The sequence below is a fragment of the Heloderma suspectum genome, chromosome 1 (genome assembly GCF_057233095.1).
Source record: "Heloderma suspectum isolate Gila_16-S chromosome 1, 16-S_ref, whole genome shotgun sequence".
NCBI lineage: Eukaryota > Metazoa > Chordata > Lepidosauria > Squamata > Helodermatidae > Heloderma > Heloderma suspectum.
In genome coordinates, this window is record NC_139458.1 from 212,568,510 (window position 1) to 212,586,897 (window position 18,388).

Genomic DNA, 18,388 nt, shown 5'->3' on the forward strand with positions numbered 1-18,388 from the left:
ATATATATGTATTTGCTTGCTTGCTTGCTGCATTTTTACCCCGCTTTTCAGGCAATTATTGTCTTTCAAAGCGGCTCACATCAATAAAAATGAGCAAAACAGGCCTTGCTGTCAGGTTTAAAAACAAAACAGAAGGGAAGGGGAGTGGAGTGGAGTGGAGTGGAGTGAAAAGGGAGAGGAAGAAGACCAGATTTTCAAGACCAGAACAAGCTGGTGAGCTATAAGCAGGCATTTATATCTAGTTCAGGCCATGCAGATCTTTTCTGGCTGTCTTCTAGCTTGAATAGCTGTGGGTGGCTCTCATTCCTTTAGCCGGTGGATGGGGCTGGAGGGCTCTTTCCCCTTGGTCTGCAATCCCAGGGCAATGTGCCATTGAAGCGGAGTGTCTTTTCTGGCATGGAGAGGGAAGAGAGCTCCTTCTACAGCTCCTCCTCCTTTGGCTGGTGGATGAGGCCAGGCCTTATCTTGATGTTCTTCATGGGCGGCAGGGGACGCTGCCTCTCGGTGGCCCTAGGTTCCCCGGCCTAGGGCAGAGCGTGCTTCTGCTCTGCAGCCCCAGGGCAATGGGAATAGGTCCTGTTCCAGCTTCTGTGGCTGTTCATGGCATTGCTAGAAGCAATAGCTGAACATCCATGCTCACAAATCTGCACGAAAAAGTGATTTCAAAATAAAAATTGGGGAGGCGGTGAAATTCTCTCTCCGTGGAGTTTTGCTTGCATAATCTAGCCATGCAGCTTGGTCATATCCATCAACCAGAGAAGGTTGATGGATATGCCTTGCCAGGATTCCACAGCCTGTGCAGGGTTTTACATCCTGAGAATGAGGGGGGGGGGCGTTCCTCTCAGGAAAGTGGGGAGTGACACTTCAGTGCTCTTTGTCTCTCCCCATGATAAGCAGAAATAATATGCAAAACTTTATTTTTAATTTTGATAACTTCCATCCTCACTTTTTCTACACAGAGTCTACTGAAGGCTATACAATTAAAGTGTGCATACTTTTTACCAGTCACAGACTGTGGACAACCGTGGTGCAGAATTGGTGCAAATAAAATTTTTGTTTTTAAACCTTTTTTCTGGGCGAGCCATGGGCAGTAGTGTGTATGGCTGGATTCAACTCAGTCATGGAATGAGTCCTCTAGAATCTTATTTCTACTGCCCAGATTGTGAGTTTTCTGCTTTCTCAAGGATTCCACAAGAAATATGTTTCATTATCTGTGCTAAGCCAGCCAAACTTAAAACTTCCTGTAATGTCATCTTCCCATACAAAACATGTCTGTAACAACAGTGACAATCCAGCACCTTCCAGGCCACAAAGATCCACTTCCTCCTCAAATTAGCTCAAGTGCACACTTTAGTTTATTTATAATCCCAGGGAGGAATGAAAACAAGTAGGTCATTCTGGACCTCCAGGGCCTCAAGATTTTGATCCAGCCATACAAGGGGAGAATTGCAAAGTACATTCTGGGAGTCTTCCTAGCTTCAGTAGGCTTAAATAATCCTTGCTCTATTCCATCAAAAACAGGATCAATTTTTATGCTTGATATATGCAACCACAGGAACAGTTAATCCTGCTGCCTGGTCTTTTCTCATTCACCTGATAAGACTAGTGGGACTTGGTGCTCAGTCCCCCCCCCCAGCCCCCACTTTTGGTAGAAGGGGCGTTGGTGCAATAAGCAATCTAGGTGACCTCTGATTGAGAGTATCATTAGAAACCAGTAGAAAAACCAGTTAGCTTCATGATGAATTACTCTTGTTGTTCAGCAGAGAGAGAGATGATAGAGAGATCGATCAATAGGTAGATAGATAGATAGATAGATAGATAGATAGATAGATAGATAGATAGATCTTTAATTTAAAAAACCAAGTTGTTGACCGATCTAACACTTTTTAATGCAGTTTTAACTTTAGCCCTCTGCTATCTATGTGAGAGCCAAATCTCATCCATATAGTGTGTGTGTGGCCTGTGCCAGCATCTAACCTGCACTCCAGCCTCATTGAGAATTATTTTGCATAGAATGAAACGCGATGTGCACGTTTCTTTTTCCTGCCGCACTCACTTAAGCCCATGGGGTAAATCACCAACATAGGCAGCATACAGGCATTATATGCCTTGAAATGAACCTACACTCTCCCCCTGGAATTGCTTAGTGCAAATGTTTCCTGTTTAAAGTGGAAAGAGAGAGGGGAAGAATTCCAGGCCTTGGACTTTCAGGACCCTTGCTTTCCCCAGAGATTTTTCACTTTAAAAACAGAACTTTATAAAAGACAGGCCCTCCCGGTTCTACATGAGAAACTCCAGACAAAGTGCTGAAGGGGCTGAAGCCACCCTCAGAGATACTAAAAGGACTCCTGAGTCACATGTGTGGAGACAGCTACTAGCCACAAAACCTACATTTCAGCAGCAGACCTGACACTGCTCTCCTTCTATCACACACACAAAGTGGAGAAAACCAGTACATTCCCTAATCATATTGTGCCTTGCATATTTTTGATGTTTTTTATGATTGGAAGTTTGTGTTTTATGTACAAGAAAAGTAACATTAACAGCTGTTCCACACTGACATACAAAATTATGAAGATGTGCTACAATGTGATACTCCAGATCGGCCAACTAGCTTTGGGCCAGTTCAGATGTAACAAATCATTTTGCCCACACACTTCCTCTTCCCTTCTCTCTCACACCTCATTTCAACACTTCTGAGATATAATCTCAGACTACAAACCAGGATTGATGAACAGTTTGGTATTCTGGTTTGTACTCCAAGATTAAACCACTATTTCCTGGTTAAGATGTAAAAGGAAATGGTGGTTTAACAAATTCCAGAAGTATTTTAAGGCACGAGACAAAGGAGAGGTGGGAGTGCACAGCCACAATGCTCATTCTCAATCAAGTAAATCATAATAACAAGCATATGACCGTCATAAAGACTTTTTTTAGTCTATTATGGATCTTGGGCTCTTAACACATTCATGAATTGATTAAAAAAAAACTTACAAATCTTAATATTGTGATGTTGAAATTATTTAACAAAGATAACATTTCCACTTGACTAAATGAAATATTTAGCATACATTGTTTGGAAAATCTTCTTACAGCCCAATCCTATCCTTGTTTCTTCAGAAAACATTAAGTCCCTCTTGGAGCTTACTCTGTGTTTAGGATTGTAGGCCTTCAGGCACTGTACCAGTGCTTTGAGTGGTGCTTACGCTAAGTCCATGAGTGCTAGTTGGGGTTTTCAGTCCCTGATGGAAAGATCTTCCTTTACCAGAAGAAGCAGTGGATGATACTCCTGCATCACTACCTGATCTTTGTACCATGGATATTACATGGGAACTACCCATGCACTGGCTTGCTGTCAGGAGAGTGACAGGAGGAAAGGCTAACCATAGAGCTTATGGTTATGGGTAGATAATCCTTCAGCCAACACTGCTCCACCCCAATGTTTTTCAGTCTCATCTTTGCTTCTTTGGCATTCTGTGTGGTTGTGAAAAAATGTCAGCGACTGCTGGCATGGCGTTGATCATGGCTGCAGTCATAATCATCTAGAAGAGCTCTAAATGTCCATTCTTCTCAGTCCAGGCCAGGGGTGCTGAACCTCTTTCAGCCCGAGGGCTGAATTCCATTTTGGAAAAGCTCTGGGGCTCACATTCCAGGGATGGCTCAGCCAAAAGCAAAGGGGCAGCGCCAGAGGTAAAAGAGCTGGGGCAGAGTATCACAATATTTTAGCTTAGAGCTCCAGGGCATTCCAACCTTTTAGAACTGGGGGGCACAGGGATGGGATGGGACTGCACAACAGCCATGAAACCATGAAACGAGTGTTGGTCAGGGGAAAGGGGGTGGGGACAGGGGAAGAATGTGTGACCACCTGGGAATCTTGGAGGGGCAGGCTGAGATCCCAGGAAGGCCGGGTGGTTCTGCATCTCAGATCTATGCTTTGATGACCGAGCTTCTTCACAGAGTCCTTCTCAAGGGCTTCCTTAAGAGACAATAGGGAGGATTCATCTTGGTCTAAGAGCGCATTTGCTTTGCTGGCAAAGGAGCCAATCTCATTCCTCCTTGACAACTTATGAATAAAACCACTGAGGTGTTAAATAATAGAATGATGTGTTTTCCCCGATGATCAGAGTGCCAGGCAGACTCTTCTCTGCTCTAAGCAATTGATACTATTTTGAGACTTTGCCCTCCCCAAGGCACAGTGACATGCATCCGTTGTTATTTGCAGCCTCTCTGGCTCTGTCAAGGGACCAGCCTCAGACCTCTCAAGTAAAAGCTGTTGCTTTAGTGATGGCTAAACCTGAGCTGGGAGGTGGGAGTTTCAGCCTTTTTTCCCAATGGAAGATGCTGCTGCTGCTGCTGCAAAAGGAAGAGTGGCAGGGACTGGTGGTATCAGTCTCCCCAACTGTGCTTAACACCAGCAGGCTACGAGGCTGGATAGACCCAACAAGCTGAATCGTACAAAACTGCAAGGCTGTTCTTGCCCTGCCAGATGTTTTTATTCCTTGCTAACCTCTCGCTTTCAGTCATATTTATACCACTGGGGATAAGCCCATTTTGTCTGCACGCACTGCCCGATCACCCCTGCTGCAAGTGGGAGCAGTTAACAAACGTGACGTGCAGACCCAGGCCTCTAGCCGTTCTCTCCCCTGACAAGTCAGAGAAATAATCCAGCAACAAACCATGGGTCGGTGGTTGTTTAGCCACACCCACTCACAGCAGGAAAGGCCAGGCAGCATTTATGAGCGTGCTGCTCATAAATAAGCCAGGCTTCTTTCGAACCCCGGCTTATCATGGCATGTGAACCCTCCTGCTGGGTCAGCCCCTAATGAAGAAGACTCTGCATTTCAATTCAAGAACACTACTCTCGAGACAGACCAAGGCCTCAGTTTTCTCATTGCAATCTCTGCAGCATTTACAGAAGCAAGCCACCAGGAACAAGAGTCATGTCCATGGGATCCAAGTGAGTGTGTGGTGCTTGCTCACATATATGAGCTCTTAATTTTATGTTACACCTTCTCTAACAAATCAAAAGCAAAAGTGCCCTTTCTAAGTTAAGCACAGCTCTTTTTCAGTTAAGTTAAATGAATGGGATTCTCTCAGGTCTTGCTTGGGGGCTTCCCAGGAGGCATCTGGTTGGCCACTGTGGGAAACGGGATGCTGGACAAGAGAGTACCTTTGGTCTGATCCAGCAGGGCTCTGCTTATGTTCTTACCAGGTGGACATCTTTTAATTTTCTGAGGCCTGCGGAGTTTGCTTTGCTTTTAGTGATTTATGTTGTTGCTTTGTGGTAAATCCTTGTTGTTGTGCTTTTTTTCCTTTTTTTACTTGCTGCTGATATGATTTTAAATAGCTGTATGCTACACTGGGGGCTTTCTGGCAGAAAAGCAGCCTATAAATGCAAATAGAAATAAAACAAAACAGAAATAGAAATAATGAATGTGAGAACTCCCACAGCTCTGGTGGCTGGGTTCAGCACTCTGGATTTCCATGGTCTCTAAATATATGCAGCCTGCACTGCTCCTCACTAGTTCACAAGCCGACTCAAATAGTGTCATGACTCCCAGCCCTCAGTGTGCAGCAGAGAATTATGATGAGTACAAGGCAAAGGCTACTCCCTCAGAGATAGGATGGTTACTGCCCTATTCACAGTCCTCCCATCCAGCGGACACAGGCCTGCCATCATATTCTGGCTCAGAGGACGAGTCCCTAGCAGAACCTCCATCTCTCCAGAAGTCCCAGGCTACAAAATCAGGTGAGGACCCTTTAACAGTCCAGTCAGCTCCTCCAGGAGGGGCGGAGCTGGCTACACTATGGGTCTTGTCAGCCTACATAGGGCTTCAGTTGGCTTTAGCTCCCTGGTGAGACAATATCCTCCTATTGTTGTAGTAGGAGAGTACCAGCCTATCTGGAGTTCCTGCCATCAGGTGCTACCCGTGAGCCTCAAAGGACCACAGAATAGCACAGATAGGTTTGAGCTGCAGGGTTCTCGCAATGAGTGCAGGGGTGTCCTGGTGGCCTTTCCCTGAGATATTTAATGTGCTTTCAACTGCATGCTACAGCACCAAACCAAGAATGTGAAGGCTGCATCTGGATGCACCCTAAGAGATGCTTTTAAAGATCCAGAAAACCAGAGCTGGGTGGTGGTGGTTTTGTTGGCTTGTTTTGTTTTTTGGATAATCTGCCACTGATATGGAAAGAGTGGGAACTATCGAGATCTGACACTTTTTGAGCTCTTCTTCCTGGTTGTGTGTGTGTTAATCTTATACCACATTTAAGAAGATACAAGCTTTTCCACAATTGTTCTGAATGAAAATGTTGTACGGTCTTCCTGGCCAACGTCCTACCTGTCCTCTTTCATTATCAGAGTCTTTCTCCTATTTGCTTGTGGTGAATTTGTGTTATTATATTTAAGCAGCCATGCACCTAGATTTCTTTTCACAGAAACTAAAGCTGGCTGTCTTCCAAGGTTCCATCCATTTAGCTTGCAAGTTGGATCAAATTTATGGGGGAGAGGAGAAGGAATGTAATTGCACAAATTCAGCACTTATTAAGAATAAAGCTTCTTTAAAAAAACACACTGAGGCCCAAGACAGAAGGCACATATGTGTGGAAAATATAAAAAGATGGATTGCAATATGATGTCTGGTCTGAACAAACCTTGCACCAAAACACTATAGAAATTGCGGCATCTATTTTTGAATCACAAAACTGTTGCAGTTCTCTTCAGAGCCAGTCAGCGTTCTTTCTCTAAAGAATATTTAAGTCCAAAGAGAACGACCCCTAATCACACTGAGTTTTTGTGGCTTCTGTGTTGACATCTACATATAACTGTTATTTATTCCGTGTAACACTTATCCCAGCTTTATCCTTATTAAGGAGAATCCCTCATTAATGTAAATCCTGGAATTAAGACAGAGAAAACTACAGAAATGACTCCATAATCAGGCCCCCTGACATTACGTGGTCGCACATGTTGCTTTTCACATACACGAGACCTTGTCAAATCCTTATTGATGCAGACAAGTTACAGAGCTGGCTCTAAAGATTCAGGCTCTCCTGTTCACATACGTGTGTGTAGAGTGCGTGTGCTCCCCACACACACACACACACAAAATGTTATTGGCAGCCAGCCCACTAAACATGGATACTATATCCTCATATCCCTTAATGTTTTCTTCTGGGAGTTCGAGGCTTTCCAACTGTGGGGCTTAGAGAGTTTTATGGACTGACATGTTTGAGACAAAAAAACCCTGGCAAAACAGCTTTGACGTGTGACTGTTGGTGTACACGAGCCTTGTGGGGCTTGCTGGGATGGAGACGGAACTCATCTGTTTATCCTCAGGCTAGATAAGACACAGTCAAGCGCACCTCGCTGAAAGGGTCTTTGTTTTCCGTTATTGCAAATGGCTCCCGAGTAGCTGGCATTGTGAGCTGGAGGGTTCCAGTGGTGCCTCTTTGTAAAGAAGCTGCAATGTGTGCTGGACCTTTGTACCCACATCCTCTGTGTGTTACCAATCTAGCAGCATGCAACTGAGGGAAGTCTTTATTCTGCTTTGACGTCACATGGGCCGGTTGCTAGAGAGGGTGGCATTTCTTGTTCCAAAGAAATTGAGAACTTTAAGTGAAAGTGATGCTAGGCTTTCAATTTACAGCTTTTTTCTCCCTTTTATTTCCCCTCCCAGGCATGGACCTGTAGAACCAATGGAGTATTTAAAAGGGCTACGGGTAACATACAAAGAGAGAGATCTTCCTTACTATCAAGGAGGTCAGCCTGCAGTTCATCCCTCCAAAGGGAGCTACATGCATCCACAAGATGGCCCAAGGACAACAGAGTTATGGTATCCTCAGTATTACCCGCAGCAACCAGTAGCCCAGCACAAAGGACCCCTCCGCCAAGATGTGCCACCATCACCACCTCAGGGCCACAGAGTTCTGCCGTATAATGACATGGGCAGAACAGGCCATCGTCGAACCAGTCCTGATCAATACCAATATAGGCATCGAGATCCTAGGCAGAAGGACCCCATGACTGCAGCTGTATAACTTAAAGCAGAACGCTTGTTGATACCTTACAAGAGGACTGACATCATCTTACAGCTGGTCCTACTGAGTTTGTCCACCCCAGGGAAGACGTCCCTTAACTCTGGCCAATCTGCACCCAGGATATGTTCCTAAACATATTGCCAGCTCATACAAGGCGGTACATGACTTTTAGCTATCAATGTATCAGAGAGTTGTGGGTTTTTTTAAAGGTTGCTTGAACACAAAAGATGATGCATAGGCAGAATTTCTAAGCACACGACAAAGTGCCACTCAGGGCTATTTGCAACTACACAGGTACATACGAAACACCCATATTGCAGGAATCTATTTTGGAAATGGTTTCAGAAAAGGTATTCTACCAGTGCCACTGTGTGTGCACTCAGTATAGCAGGCTCTTCCTTACTAAGACCTCCTCTGACTGGCCAACCTGGGGTAATTTCCAGTGTGCCCTGGCAAGTTTACAGAGGGCTTCACTGTGTTGGGAGATGCGATCCATTCATGGCGTGACCTTGTTTTTGTTGTCATCGTATTGAGAATATTGAATTTTTCTCTCATTTTACTCTTCTCAGTCATCTTTTTAATTGCCTCTGGGAACGTTCCATTTTATTTTGTTTTTTTAATTGGTCCTGTGCCAAGATCTCTCACACACATGTGTGCACTGTGAGGGCTCCTGGGAAGAGATATACAAGGGCTCAGTGTCTTACCTCTGATTTCCTGATGGTGCAGAGTTTTAGTCCATTTGGGGGCCTGTTTGTGTTTGAAGAGAGCTGGCTCCTTACTGGTAATGTCAGAAGTGCCTCCCACATATCAGTTAATAATTGTTTGTCAAGGGCCAGTAACAACTGGATCATGAAATACCAAACCTGGCCCTTGAAGAACATGATTTGGTCTCCACAGTTACCAGCCCAGAGAAAAGAAGGTTGTATGGCTGTGGAATATGACTCACCAGCAGCCCACTTTTGGCAAGCAATAACAGGAACCTAGCCTGCCACCTTCTCCTCAAACTAGCCTTCCCAGAAAACTAGTTGCTGACCAAGTTTGTAAGCCTGTAAACACTTGGATATCCCATTCAGCTGGTGGTGTGTGTCTCGGGGGGGGGGGGGGGAGACGTTGTTTTGTTTGTGCAGTGTCATTTGTGAAAGGTCTTCTGCAGATCCCAGAATGGAAAAATCAGCCTCTGGAAGGGCTAGCAGAATGCGAAAATGACAAATGATGCCCGGTTGCATGGCAGGAATTTTGTGGGGCAGCAGCCATGGGGGCGGGGGAGTCATCTACTTAAACAAGAAAAGAAAAGATGGTTAACTGATGAGAGAAAAAACACCCGAGGATAGGGGATACAGGATGAAGAGTTTTTAAATAACTTTCAATTGTTTGCAAACAACGAGGGCAGAGGAGAGAAGGCTGAGGTTCCTGGTGTTGCTGTGATCTACATGTGTAGAAGAGAGCTTAGGGTTGCAAGCTGGGAGGGGAGAAGATGGTAGCACTTACAGGTTGTTGTGAAGTATGGCGGAGGGGGGGTCACTGATGCTCTGTAGATTTTATTTACCACCCAGTTTACTGAGGCTTCTGAAACTTATTTCAGGAATGTTGAACAGCTCCAGCATGTCTTTTTAGTTTCTCAGACTCTGACTTTGGATGCATTTTCAAGCCTATGCTTTAGTCCTTTTCCTTTTGGGGGAAAGACCTTCAGCCTGGCCACAGAAATGTATTAGATGATCTGTTGGTTTTCGTTTGGTATGCAGCAAATTAACAGGATTCATTACACAGGTCATCTCATAATTATTATATATCGCACGGGAGGGGTCATCTACCAGGCACAGCCATTTATCATTTACCCTTTCTGAAATGGCTTCATTATACCGGGTGGCCTCAAGAGACTTGGCGCATAGTGAATCTATCACGGCATGCGCATTTGCGTTGCTGCATTTCTAAGTGTCAGCTCCTCCAGTGCCCATGAAAGATTCAACGGGTTGGTATGGAATCTATAGGCCCAACATTGTTGTCCAGAGCATTCATATTCAGATAAGTAATTGAATTTCAACAAAACTCACAGCCTCAGATTCAAAAGTCCCTGAGTAATGATTAGTGGGTTTTGAATCCAAAGTTGTATGTCATATCCTTCTCTAGAACTGAATGTCATGTACATCTCTAAACAGGACTGAGTGATGAGAAATGCCAAGTATGTTTCTATGATTAATTCTAACAGGGAGATGTCACCAAGAAGTGACTTTTCCATCTACTTATTCTGTGATTACTTGTTCCTAAAAATGCACCCTTGCACGGTAAAATAGAGATACCATCATGTAAAGGCCAATTTCTATTTCCAGTGGATAAATTTCATTTCAAGTGGCTGTGAATGAGTGACCAACCAGGGATGAATTGTGGGCAATTGTGAGTTCATGTCAACGTTTCCTTCAACAAGTATTTATGTAAATTACCTTAAATCTTGTTGTTTCCACTTTTAAGTGGACAGCTGATTTTCCCCTTCACTCTCATGTAATCATGTCAGTTAACATTCTGCAGGCTTATTGAAGAATGAATGGTGAGTTGCTTACTCCATTCTTATATCTTGTAGAGTGTCCAGAATGAGGTAAGCTACTACAGCAAGGAAGGAAAACAGTGGCATATTGTAATCACTGGTATATAGTGACTTTCCACCCAAACATGATCCAGTCAGGCAAGGCCTTATTTTTGTATTAGACTTGGCTTTCATGTTTCCAGCCTGATTTAAGGTTCCTTAACAGGGGGACACAGCTATTTCTTGTGATATATACAGCACTTTATGAAGAAACATAAGAGTGTTTTCTGCTTTCCGCCTTCTGTAGAGCTGCAGACTATGTCAGGTGTTTAGGTAATTTATAGCTTACTCCTAACAGTGGAAGTTATTGAAAAGTCAGTTCTTTTCCACTTTGAGCTGCCAGTGCTTGACTTTTCTAGGTGAGCTAGATCGCAGGATGGTCCCAACCAAGCTGCCTTTATGTCAATCCAGAACTGATCCCAGTCATCTCACCCAGCCTCTGGGGAAGTTCCCTGTGTTGAAACTCTACTTCACTTTATGCCTTGACTCTTGAACTCTTCTGAGAACAGCACAGATGTGGACATTTGTCTTGGGTGTATGCAGGCGAAGAATCCATTGAGATTACCTCAGTTTTGGATGTGAAGCAGAATTGGTGTTGGAGAAGCCCTTCCGAAATAAAAACACATTCACTTTCCCCTTGGGGTGTGGCACATGCGCTTCTGACCTTATAGCCTTCGGTTCCTGCAAAATAAACCATATATGCCGAAGGATCCTCAGGTGAACAAAGATCTGGCAGCCAAACAATAGGTGCAGAAAGGCCACTAGAAGTGAGATGAATTTTAGTAATGCACTTTGCTTTTGTATAAACATAACCTATGATACATTGGGATCCTTCAGTAGAAGAAACTAATGTTGATGACGGTGGCTTTATCTAGCCTGATCACAATTAAGAGGAGCTTTGGAAGATAAGCTCCTGCCTTATAAATCACTGCCTCCCGGCCCTTTCTTGTGCAGTTTCATTCCCGTTTACAAAGATAACTGACAGCATTTCAGGAGCAAGGGATAAATCCAAATTGGATGGAAAGAGCCTGTCTGGGTTATTTATGGGCTTTGAAGCTCATGTTCTGTTGTTTCCATGTAACCTGAAACACCCCTCTAAAACTCCCATTGACTGCAGTGGCTCCATTTGGTAGGGCAAGACAGGTCAAAGGAGACCTTCTCAACTGTTAATCTCAGCCAATGGCTTATTAAAGCTTTTAGATCGGTAGGAGACTTTTTCCCCTTTTAGGTAAAAAAAATAGATGTAGTGCAATATAGATGCTTTATACCCTACTGGTAGCTGTGAAGGGAACAAAAACTCTTGACCTATTTGGGGGGAGAAGGAGCTCAAGGAACTGTCTGCTTTCCTCATCAGTCCAAAGTGCCATGATTCTGACTGGGGGAAAAGCTGTTTTAATGGACTCCTAGAGGTAAGTGTGTGTGTGTATGTCTGTGTATATATATATATATATAGCCTGCTTCTCTGCAATTATGTAAAACAAACTATCTCAGCACCATATTGCAGACAAATGTGTAGCAAACACATGTATCACAAGGTGCTATAGCTGATGGATGAAAATATATCACTTGAAACAACAAGAAATCCATATGAGCTGTTAAGAAATCAACTTGCTCTTTTACCCCCTGTGCCCATATGTTTGGGAATATTATGGATCGGAAAAATTATATTCTGAAATGCCTTGCACTCCGCTTCTGTAAAAATGTGCCAATCCGGTGGGAGCCACCCCAAAAACGAATTTGGTTCTGCATGATTTTGCTCTGCCCCTGTGAGTAGACTCTGTTGCATGTTCACAACAGTGTTAGGGATGGGAATCAATGGCTGCATTCAGACGATTGCAAGGGTGAAAGAAGCCATTGTGGCTTCTTCCTCTGTATGCATGACCATGATTTGCAGAATTACCCACAATGCAGAGCTGGTTGCCATGTCATCTGAACCCAGTGTCTTGTGTTGTGTGTGGTGAGGGTGGCTTCTTACCCATGGCACAACCTCTACTACAAACCATGGGTTGTGGCGTGGGTAAGAAGCCATGCATACCGTGCCAGGTTCAGACAACACAGCAATCTGTGCTGCATCACAGCTAATTATGCAAATCGCAGTCACATGCATAGGGGAAAGAAGCCACAATTGTTTCTTTTCCACTGCTGATCATCCGAACCCAACCACTAGGTGACCCTAGTTGAATATATTCACAGCATTGGCCCACCCTATGAAGAGATGGGACGTCTATCCAGGCAAGTTGATCCCTTCTACTACAGGCCCTTTCTGCTTTTGGGTAAAACTTTATCTAGTAAAGCAGAAAGCACAGAACCTTAAGAATGTACATTTGACTAGTTTGTATTTTCCTGTCCAGAGGTAGAGAGAATTTTACCAGTCATCAGGCATAGCACAGGGGCCATCTGTATCTAACCACACTCTGTTTCCAACTTAACCTAAAAAAGACTAAGGAGCACGCTGCCGTTTGCTAGTCAATCTTGATGTGCTTTCTTCAAAGACTGGCTGTTTGAAGTGGGACACGCCAAAGTAAAGGGGACTGAAAGATCTGCTCATAGTGGGGTGGGGGGCTGAAATTGTAAGGGTGTACAAGGGAAGAACTACCTCTGGATTCATACCAGAGCAGTCAAGAACCCAGATCTGGCCTTGTACACTTATTCCCCAAGGGCTGGGCTGGCTTAAGTATTGCATTTGGAACAGAGGCCTGGCTGGAAGCCCACTAAACTTACTGGAAACATCAGTATATTTTGGATCAAACTCTTGCTGCAGCTTCTAAAAAAGTGGATTGTCCGTGTTAACAGTTGAGCAACTAAAGATTTAGTATGGACACCAGTAGTTCCCTGAGCCACCTATTGATCTTAGCCCATGGTGGGGACGAGCATTAGCATGGATCACAGCAACTGAAAGGGTGGCTCTCTGAGCAGTTTAAGGCAAGGGAGGGGAACTGGGAAGTCAACTTTCCAGATCGTATTCAGGAGTGCCACATTCAAACAAATGCCCTTAACCAGAAACAGCTTCACATGCTGCCTAATTTTTGCACAGAGCTCAAATCCTTTCTTTCTCTCTCTCTCTCTCTCTCCCCCCCCCCCCCCGATATTCTATTATGCGCTCTCGGGTAAACTCCATTTCCCTTATGGGAACTAAGACGCATGTATTACCTTCCCAGATCAGACCCTTGAATATAACTTTTCAAGAATATTCCAACCATCTGTGCACTTACTCGAGAGCTGTTTGCTTCGCAGTGCATAAGCCAGAACTTTTTTAAATCCCTCAGTTCACAAGCCATCCACTTCAGATTATTTCTAGTGTAAATCCACTGACTTCAGCAGTTAAATTATAATGGGAGTTGCTCTGCACATTGCTGCCCTTTTCTATACTCGTTTAGCTTTAAGAACAAAATAAAAATATATTTGTGTGTATTTTATTGTTTAAAAGTTTGTAAAATTTATTTGGGGAGGGAAGAAATTTGAGCGATCATTTGGTACCACAACATAAAGTTTGATCTTTTTTGTTTGTTATATATCGCCATATAAATGTTGAATGGTTTTATTTTGCATTAAAATAAAGGCTTTAAGAACAAGCGCCAAGGGCCTGTTTGTGATCTTTTGCTCCTTCTCAACTGTGGTCAGACTTCAGCAGAGGCTCTTTGAAGAGAAACTTGGGGTTTCTTTCTTGTCATTGTGTTGCACACCCCAAATGTTCAGGCTGCATTCATCCAATGGCAAGGATAAGGGTCCCCGAACTGCGTTCGTAATGCTCACGTTTCTCTTGTCAAGGCAGCAAAACCGAAGTACGCGAGCATGGAAGTAAAATCACCTAAAGCCAGTAGAGCTTCCCATATGCTCCAATGATCCCTATTTACCATAAGAACCTACGAAGAGCCCTGCTGGATCAGACCAAGGGTCCATCTAGTCCAGCATTCTGTTCACACAGTGGCCAACCAGCTGCCCATGGGAAGCCCACAAGCAGGACCTGCGTGCAACAGCACCCTCCCACCCATGTTCCCCAGCAACTGGTGTACATAGGTGTACTGCCTCTGAAGGTAGCATATAGCCATCAGGATTAGTAGCCATTGAGGGACTTCTCATCCAGGAATTTGTTTAACCGCCTTTTCAAGCCATCCAAATTGGCCATCACTACCAGGGACAGGTCCAGTTTTCTGATCCTGTCCCTGGTCAACCAATTCCCCAGTTTTGCCTTACGGGGGGAAAGGGATTTTAAAGAGATTTTAAAAGAGGGGGTGAATTGCTACAAACGCCATGCTTCTGGCTTCAGCTCGTTACTTTGGACATCATTTCTAGTGTACAAGTGTGTAAATGCATACTGTACATGTGAACACGAAAGCTTTAAAAGGGGATTGGACAAATTCATGGTGGACAAGGCTGAGTATCTGTTTCTCCACAGTAAGAATAGAATGCTGGACTAGACAGGCCTTCAGTATGATGCAGCAGGGCCTTTTCTTACGTTTATGTTCATTTTACATGCTGTAGCCGGTAAGGGCCATCAATATAATGTCAAGTTGGACAATATAACATAGGACTTTTTGATACTTGTATCATGAGCCAAAATTAACAAATACCTCCTTTCCTTTTAAATCAGGTGAGCTGTGGCTGAATGATTCTTTCTTGGTTGTCTAATAATGCAAAATGCCAATACAACATTGTAAATGTTGCTCAGTGTGTTTTGATTGCTACTATTCTGTAATACATTCAGATCCACTGGGAGTATATATACCGTTAACATTTTTGAAGATTTTTAAAAACTTATGGTCAGCCGACAAAGGTCTCTGCTTTAGAAGTCTGTTCAGGACAGACTGTTAAGAGAGTAAATAAACACAAAGTACAACAAGTAGGAAAGGGCCTTCAGTGGCTATGTGCCACAGTGCATATGTCTGGTCTTGTAACTTCTACTCCATGGTTTGTAATGTAAGCCCATCAATCAAGGCTGGTGTGTAAAGTCTGCCCTTTTCCTGCATCTGCTTAAACATTCTTATAAAGCATTTGGGCGAATCAGTCAGACTGATGTCAATGGACTGTTTAAAAGTCCACATCTTTGCAGGGTCAGAGCTACTATTTGAGAGGTTGTGGCCTAGCAAAAAAACAAGGAACATATAAAACTTATTTAAAAGAAAAGAAAATGGAATCCTGTGTAGCAGCCAGTAAAGAGCTTATTCCACTATGAATAAAGCATTTCCTCTTTTACAATATTAAATGGAGAAACTGAATAATGATGAAACTGCAACACTAGAGCAAGAGGAGGTCTTCAACGCTATCAAGGGTTGTGACTGGATTCATTAAAACATATTCAGTGCTCAAAGTCCAGGACATATATATATGCAGAGTTTGACATTTATACCCAAGGCATAGACAACATTAAGTTGGTTTTAGCACATATTAAATGATAATCTGCGTAGACAGCAATTCTGAAGGGGATTTCTGTCAAGTATGTTGCACCTTTAGCTAAATCTACATAGGTAGATAAAACTCTAATGCTTTAATTCCCTCATTTCCTGCTAATGATATAAACAGATGAATCAAGAGAACTGGAAACAGAAGAAGTCTTTTAAGCACAGAATCTGGTGACTGTCTTTTTTTTTTTAAGCTGCTTTTAAATCTTGCTTCTGTTCCCCACCCTCTGCCAAGTTTTCTAAAAACAGAGGCTTGAATCCCAAGTTTCCTGTCCCTGCGCCCTCTGAAATGTCTCCCCAGAGGGTCAGGAGGCTTCTTCTCAACAATGTGGGGGGGGGGGTGTCACCCAAAATTGAGCAGACCTCTTATCAGCAGGCTAAGGTCTTTTTCATCCAAAATCAAAATGAAAGCAATTCAGTATTCTGAGTAATCAGACTTGCAGTGGTACAGCCCAGTCACAGGGCTTACGACCTCAGTGAGAAATAAACCTCCCTGTCTTACAAATCTGTTATAACTCATCCTACCTACTTGCTGGGTAAACCTTGCTGAGAGCCAGTGTGGTGTAGTGGCAAGAGTGTTGGACTGGGAGCTGGGAGATCCAGGTTCTAGTCTCCACTTGGCCATGGAAGCTCACTGGGTGACTTTGGGCCAGTCACAGACTCTCAGCCCAACCCACCTCACAGGGTTGTTGTGAGGATAAAATGGAAAGGAGGAGGATAATGTAAGCCACCTTGGGTTCCTTGCGAGAGGAAAAAAGGCGGGGTATAAATGCAATAAATAAATAAATAAACCTGACAAGAAATTCTAATGTAAACAATCCAGAAGACAGAGTAACACTCTCTCATCCCAGAATGTAAAGGTGACAAGAAGGAGGACTAGAACTTGAGAGGTTGAGGAATAAGTCTAGAAGACTTGCAGAGGGTGAGATTTTGTGCTTTGGCTTTTCCCGTACCACTTGTATATAGTACAGATCCATGCCTTAAGATGAAACGATAACAGGATGCAGTTGGTTGGAAGCTGAACAATTTTAAAGATAAAATTGCACTGATCGAGGCCTTGGCCTTGGCATCAGGAGAATACCAATGTATTTGGGCCCTGCAAGAAGACAGTGTGGTAGGACACAAACTGAAGGCATTTGCAGATGGCACAGCCCTGTCTGTAGAGATTCCATAGACGATTCTTCCCCATAAGTTCCTGAAGAGATCAACAGATATGGTTACGTTTCAGGTAATACACTAAGGCTGCAATCCTATGGGGATAGTCAGCCGCCTCCAAACTCGGAGGGCAGCCAACTATCCAATGCAGGGATAGTTCTCTCCTCCGCACTCCAGCCGCCCTGCATTTGCGACTAGCTGGGGCATGTTGGGGGGGGGCGGACAGCACATAGGAAGTGTCATGACGTTTCCGCAGTCTCCTCCCTTCCCTGCCCTCAGGAACACCCCCTTTTCCCCTGTGCTGATCTTACAAGCATGGAGATGGGAACAAGCTGCGCTGCCTACAAGGCAGCAGGGGAGGGGGTGGGGAGTGAGGTTTTGGGCCTCTGAGCAAAGTTCCCAGAAACTGAAAAATCCTATGGCTGTCTAAACACTGTCAATCAGCCATAGAATTGCGCCCTACATTTCTCAAAATTATAAATATTAAATATATCAGTCTCAAAAGAGCAATGGGAAGATCTCCAGCCAAAACCCCCCAAACCTGCTAGTTTCTGTGGAAGGGAAAAAAATGATAAACTTTGGAGTTTAAATACCCTCTAGTACAGGATGGACAGAAGGTAGACCTCCTGGTGTTTTGAACTTCAATTCCCATAGCCCCCTGCCAGCATTTCCAGTGGCCAGGAATGCTGGGAGTTAAAGTCCAAAATATCTGGACATCTACCTTCTCGCCACCCATCCTAATACAGCCTGAGCTGGTTGGGGGAGTTGTAGTCAAACACATCTGGAGGGTACTGGGTTGAGGACATCTGCTCTAATATATCAAGAACCTCACTTGTTTGAATTATACTCTGTACACCACACAGCTTAAAAGATATTGACACAGACTGGGTTATGTCAGTGGGAAGTTTGGGGGAGTTTCTACTATCCAGAGTAATGTCTTACCCCAACTGGTTTTTATTCCAAATGTTTCCCCAATATGAAACAAATGAAAAGGTAGTAATCAGTGGAGCACAGCTACAGCTGGAGAGTGAAGGAGGTGCAGGCAGTAGTAATAGTAAGCAGATCTGGTAGTAACGATAATGAAATCAGGAGGCTGAATACTCCCAACGTAAGGCTATACCTCTTACTACATTGTGCAGCTGCACTGGATGCTAGGTTGGCCTAGCAAATCGGAAGACAAGCATTGGACTAGCATATTTGTTAGGAAGGACATCAT

At 43.9% G+C, this 18,388-nt stretch overlaps 1 protein-coding gene across 1 annotated transcript in view; it reads left to right on the forward strand.

Annotated features, from left to right (window-relative positions):
• PARD3B (par-3 family cell polarity regulator beta) overlaps positions 1–9,317 on the forward strand; it is a 679,914-nt gene extending 670,597 nt beyond the window's left edge. The window contains exon 23 of the mRNA XM_084818423.1: positions 7,680–9,317. Within this exon, the coding sequence (XP_084674549.1) occupies positions 7,680–8,040 (361 nt within the window). The 3' untranslated portion in view covers positions 8,041–9,317. The remainder of the gene's footprint in view (positions 1–7,679) is intronic.
• Positions 9,318–18,388: the final 9,071 nt, after the last annotated feature.